General features: G+C 41.9%; 2 protein-coding genes across 2 annotated transcripts in view; both read left to right on the forward strand.

The window, feature by feature from the left end:
* ela3l (elastase 3 like) overlaps window positions 1–1,932 on the forward strand; it is a 5,933-nt gene extending 4,001 nt beyond the window's left edge. The window contains exons 6-8 of the mRNA XM_032517043.1: window positions 377–522; window positions 1,496–1,648; window positions 1,879–1,932. Of these exons, the coding sequence (XP_032372934.1) occupies window positions 377–522; window positions 1,496–1,648; window positions 1,879–1,896 (317 nt within the window). The 3' untranslated portion in view covers window positions 1,897–1,932. The remainder of the gene's footprint in view (window positions 1–376; window positions 523–1,495; window positions 1,649–1,878) is intronic.
* Window positions 1,933–4,272: 2,340 nt separating this feature from the next.
* fam219ab (family with sequence similarity 219 member Ab) overlaps window positions 4,273–5,725 on the forward strand; it is a gene marked incomplete in the record, with an annotated part of 43,285 nt that continues 41,832 nt past the window's right edge. The window contains 1 exon segment of the mRNA XM_032517056.1: window positions 4,273–4,620.

Here is a 5,725-nt window from a genome sequence, read left to right on the forward strand (position 1 = left end):
GAAATGATTGAGATTTCTCTTGGCACAGCTAACAGAAGACTTACAACTTTCAGTCTATTGACTGTCTTAGGGACAACCAGCTGATCTTTCGGCGGCACCAGAGAAATCAACCTAAACAAATTATGGTCTATAAAGACTTTGAGACTGTGCATAATCAGGGTTTTAACTAGGGAAACCTCCAAAGTTGGAAAGAAAATCGTAAGCAGGAGATTTTAGCATAAACTTTTTCTGGGGGGGATAAGTCCTAAATTGAAAATTTGGATTGAACTGTGAATTTGTGCGCTTACGGAAATGCTGTAAGGCAGATTAGACCGAGAGCTAGTGTATGGGGATTATATTAATGGATGATATTAATGATAATATGAATGTGTTTTAGCCGGAGGTCCCATAGCTGATAAGCTGCAGCAGGCCTTGATGCCTGTGGCTGACCATGCCACCTGCACCCAGTCTGACTGGTGGGGTGTTGTTATCAGGACCACCATGGTGTGCGCCGGTGGGGATGGAATCGTGGCTGGTTGCAACGTAAGTTTACACTCTGTGTGTGTTTTGTTGTGTGCATGAGGAAAGAGAAAATTATTGTCACTTGTATGTTTACACCTATTTCTATTTTGTTTTAGAAAAAAAAACATTGTAAAGCTTGTTTATCCTGCTTTGGTAGCACTATATTTGAAGAAAATTTGAATGTGTATGCATTGAGTGTGTCAAAGTGTGTTCTTTTTTTGTCATTAAGGTTCAATGGGTTTGTCACATTGTGCACAACAATAACAGAAGTAGTGAAAATCCTACGGCCTCAGGCACCTCCAACAATGCACATTATATAACTTGAAAAAAACACAGTAAAAGCTAAATCTGAATCTAAGATAAAATAATGAAAAAAATAGTTCAAGTTAAGATACAGGGATAAAATATAATAAATAAAATATGAATAAAGAAGTAGAATTATATAACAAATAAGCATGTGTTAACAGCATTGCAATGAATAAGACTGGATGTAGCAAGGAATGTTGTAATGCTTTTATGCATGATGAAGTGTGTAAAGACAAAGGGACGGTTTAGACATGAAGTAAAGTGACAAGAGTTGAAAAGTTGTGCGCCTGGCAAGCTCACCTGGTAGAACGTGCGCCCATATACGTGTCCTCGATGCAGCGGCCGCAGGATCAGTTCCGACCTGCAGCCCTTAGCTGCCTGTGATTCCCCCTCTCTCTCCCCTGTGCCAACAAATTAATCTTAAAAAAAAAAAAAAGAGTTCAAATGTCTTACCGCATTACATTATACTCTGTACTATACACTGTGTTGTAGAGCTGCCAAGAACAATGACAAATGTTCCTTCAGTTCACGTATACTTGGTGAAACAATGATTCCGATTGTGATTCTCACAGTTGTGCCTTGCCGGTCTCCCAGTGACTCCACCAAATGAATAAAACATCTCTTCCCCTCCCCTCTCTCTCTCTCTCTCTCTCTCTCTCTTTCTGTCTCTCTGTTTTTGTGTGTCCAGGGCGACTCAGGTGGCCCTCTAAACTGTAAGAACACCGAGGGCACCTGGGAGGTCCATGGCATTGCCAGCTTCGTCTCTGGCCTTGGCTGCAACTATGAGAAGAAACCCACTGTCTTCACCAGAGTCTCTGCTTTCAATGACTGGATCGACGAGGTGAGGGAGAAACACAAACACATTTGATGTGCTAACCCCTAGTGGCTCCAGAGGCGTGCAAACTCTGACATGTATTGCAATTAGACGTCACTTTGGATGAAAGCGTCAGCTGAATGTCATGTAATGTAATGTCATTTGAACTCCGTTGTGCAGAAGCACCTCCAGTTACAGTAAAAGCTGTTTCCATTTCTTTTTTCTTTCAGCTAATGATTTTGTCTTTGTGTTTTCAGGTTATGATGAGCAACTAAAAAGAAGATGAAGTGTCAATAAAAGGGCAAACTGCATTTGTGTTGTGTTGTGTTGTGTGTGTGTGTCTTTGGATACGCCAGATTTAGCACATTCTCACAACTGATAAACTCACGTCCAGATGACTAGGGAATGAGTCCTACACTTTTATTAGGCCACATTATCTGACTCAGTGCCTTCCAATGAGTCCGGCTCATAATGGAAACAATGTCCACAAATGTCCAGCAGGTGTCATCATACACTCATGATAGGAAATTGGTTGTGACAGCCCTTCTGAATACAGGTACTGTACAGAATGACCAATGTTTCTGCCTGTAAAAACAACACCAACCAACAGACGTGATGCACTGCAAATAGCTTACATAAAACATAAAGCAGGTAATTCAGACAAAATACTCCATCTACGACGTGTCAAATAGCACCAAGTTGCATATTGGATGATAACAGCGAACGGTGTGAAATAGACCCTTTTTGTGAAATATGAATTTAATATCCCAGCTTGAAACTGACCTGGTTTGTCCCCGTGCCCTCTTAACAGGAGGGCTTTATGAAAACCATAATACCAGGGAGTCCATCTTTTCTCATGATAATAGAGCTCTGAAAATGAAGAAGGCTTAGAATGGCAAAATTGAGATTAACACTTCTGTCATCCCCCCCCCCCCCCCCCCCCCCGCTATGATGAGACGAGTATGAGAGAGAAAGGGAGGGGGGGATTAAGAAAGAAAAGAAATTGCCTTTCACATTTTTTATCTTACGCACTTTTCATGACGCCAAACACCCTGATAGGTTTTGACAGAGTGATGGAGACATGACATGTCCTGCGAGAGCAAGTAATGACTGTGTGTGTGTGTGCGTGCGCGTGTGTCTGTATATTACTAAGAGCAGACAGAGGGAGACACAGGAGGTGTTGCTGTGTGTCCGTGATTCCCTCCGGCTGTATTTGAGTGCGTTTCTCTGATAAGATGAATCACTCTTCCGAAGCAGCCTTCTCCGGAGTATCAGCCTGTGATCAGTGATAACTATCCCATCTGAGCTCTTATGAAGGCTATGAACGCCATTCCCTGGATAATTCAGTCTGATTTGGATGAAAACTTCTACATTTGAAGTGCATCCATAAAAAGAAGCCAAGCCCTTTGTTTTGTTACAGTGCACAACAGTACCAATGATGTGACCCTGCATCCTTATAAAGGGACTCAATACTGCGTGCGCTTAGTATTCTTCAAAATTTCCTGCAATAAAATGTAATTAAAACATTTATTGTACCTGACTAAGTCATGGCACCCTGAGGCTGAAATTACCATGCTGACTAATAATGTAACAACTAAAATGACTGCAATAAGTGAAGTTATTACACCATAATCACTGGTATTAATGCAGATTTCACAGACAGGACACCTGTTGTGATCCAGTATTTGGGGATTAATTCAGTTTTTGGCTCATTCAGAGCTCCATTTCATTACTTTTATCACACTACTGTATCTTCTGGCAGTTATTGCATTGTCAGTCACATTCATATTTAATTTAAACACTGTACTTCTTCAAAGGTTGCTATTATGCGCACCAGAACAGACTAAATCTGCTGCTCGTTGGATCTGTTTTTCTGAAGCCAGTGGTGAGGATGAAAATGAGGCCTCAAAAGAGTGCTTTGTCTCTGCCTGAACTTTGTGGGTCAGGGTGTTCCACTTCCACACACACACACACACACACACATACACAAAGAGAGAGGGAGAGAGACAGAGAGAGCCGAGCTGAATCCCCCAGGGACACCCTGTTGTGCTGACTAGCAATGAGGGGAAGAGGAGGCAACAAGTTTTAAAGTTTGTGCAGCTGCTATTCAGCTTCATGCAACTGTTTGGGAAGAAGAATGCGTTTCTAATTCAACTCCACTTGTGTTCAGGCCCAAATACCCTTGATGCTGTGTAGTTTTGAAATGGGTGGTTTTCTGCACAGTATTTTCACAATTCGCCACATATACAGTATATCTACAAGGATCAGAGAAAGAACCAGATCATTGTGAGCATCTGTACATCTCTTTTTTTAATTTTTTTTAACTTTTCTTTCTTTCTTTTCTTCCTTCCTTCATTGTTTGTCGCAGCAGACTGTTGTAATAGGCTATGGTGTCATCAGAGGAAGAAAAAGCCCTTGATGGGATGTTCCAAGAGCGCCTTTGTATAAATAGCCCAGTTGTAACTATAGATGGACTCATTGAGTAAGGGGGAGAGAAGGAGAGACAGCGAGGGGGAGGGAGAGACAGAGAGAGAGAAAGAAAGGAAGAGAAAGAGAAAGGGGGGGAAGAGGGAGAAAGGGAGAGACAGAGAGAGAGACTTAGAGAGAACAAGGGAAAGGGGGAGGGTGGCGAGAGGGGGGGGTGGATGACGAGCAGCCACACTGACAGCAGCATCTCCGCTCTGTCGCCCTGCGCCTGTCAGCAGTCACAGGGAACCGGCCGGGACTCCTCCCGCTTAACTTCATTAACAGTCCGGTGCTGACTGGACAGAGTGCGCGCGCGCGCACAGCCAAGCCACATTGCCAAACGGTCGGGCAGACTCTGGTGACCTACTTACTACAAAACAAAGGTTCATTTTGGAACATCTTACATGAACGCGTTTTGCAGCTGAAGCGGAAGAGAGGAGGAGAGGAGGAGAAGAGGAGAGGAGGAGAGGAGGCGAGGACACAACAGTGGCCCACACACGCGTGGACAGCGGACACGCAGGCGAGAACTCTAGGTAGGCTGGTGTGTGACATTGTGACGTTGCTGTGCTGGAAGTGATGCTGCAAGTACAAACAGCAAGCGACGTGTTGAAATGTAAACAAAAATTGCATGTTGGGAGTTTTCCCTCACCTTATCTAAAGTCAAAAGTATTTTTGCAAGACATTCCTTTTTTTTTTTAAATGACCTTATTCCCAGCTGATATTTTTGCTTCCCAGAAGGTTCCGGGAACGTTTGTTTTTGGTTGCGGGAACCTTTAGAGAACGTTCCCCCAACCTTTAACAACAACCATGATACCAATTGTATTATTATTTTAAGCTGTCTGTGCATGAGCAGGAGTGAATTATTACATATCAGGAGGAGTTAATGATAAGGCAAACTTGATGGGATTCAAAACTTTAATGTACAATATAAAGAAATTACAAAAAATATGTATGTATTGATACAAGAATCAGGATAACTTTTACTGGCAATATAGACACATAATAATGCAAATATAGTGTGCAGGATGCATATTGGAATGATAAAGTACCGCATTTTAAAACATATACAAGTCACACTGGACTATAGTCGCATTTAATTAGATTACAAAGACAATTTTTTAAAAATATGATGTTTTCTATTATAGACATCACATGTTTGTCAATTGTCTTTGTAATATGGACAATTTAAAAGTCTTTGAGTGTGTTTCCAAATTGTTTTGCAGTGTAGCTTATAGCAATTTAGTAAAATATCCACTAAAGTACAGATCCCTAGTTTTCTCTTTTAAGGACAACCAATGACTAAATGTCTGATATAAATCATAAGCTATTTGGCTATGCTCAATTATATTATAATTAGTGTCAGCTCTACACATCGTAATGAAGTTGTTGGCCATGCAGTTTGTGTTCTCGGGGAGGAAGGGCGGCTGTTCAGTCACATGAGATGGAGGTCACTCATTCTGAGAGTCCACTGTAAGGTGATGCATTATGCACGAGCTAGTTTTCCATGTGGTCACTGCAGGCACATAAGTCCACAGAATGTGGTTGTATCTCTGCATGCAGAGCCCACTTGGCTGCTCATGTAGCACGCAGTCTTCGGTGCATATTTGCATCTTTCCTCTCCCTTTAAAAAAAAAAAAA

The sequence above is a fragment of the Etheostoma spectabile genome, chromosome 5, assembly GCF_008692095.1.
Source record: "Etheostoma spectabile isolate EspeVRDwgs_2016 chromosome 5, UIUC_Espe_1.0, whole genome shotgun sequence".
NCBI classification, from domain to species: Eukaryota; Metazoa; Chordata; class Actinopteri; order Perciformes; family Percidae; genus Etheostoma; species Etheostoma spectabile.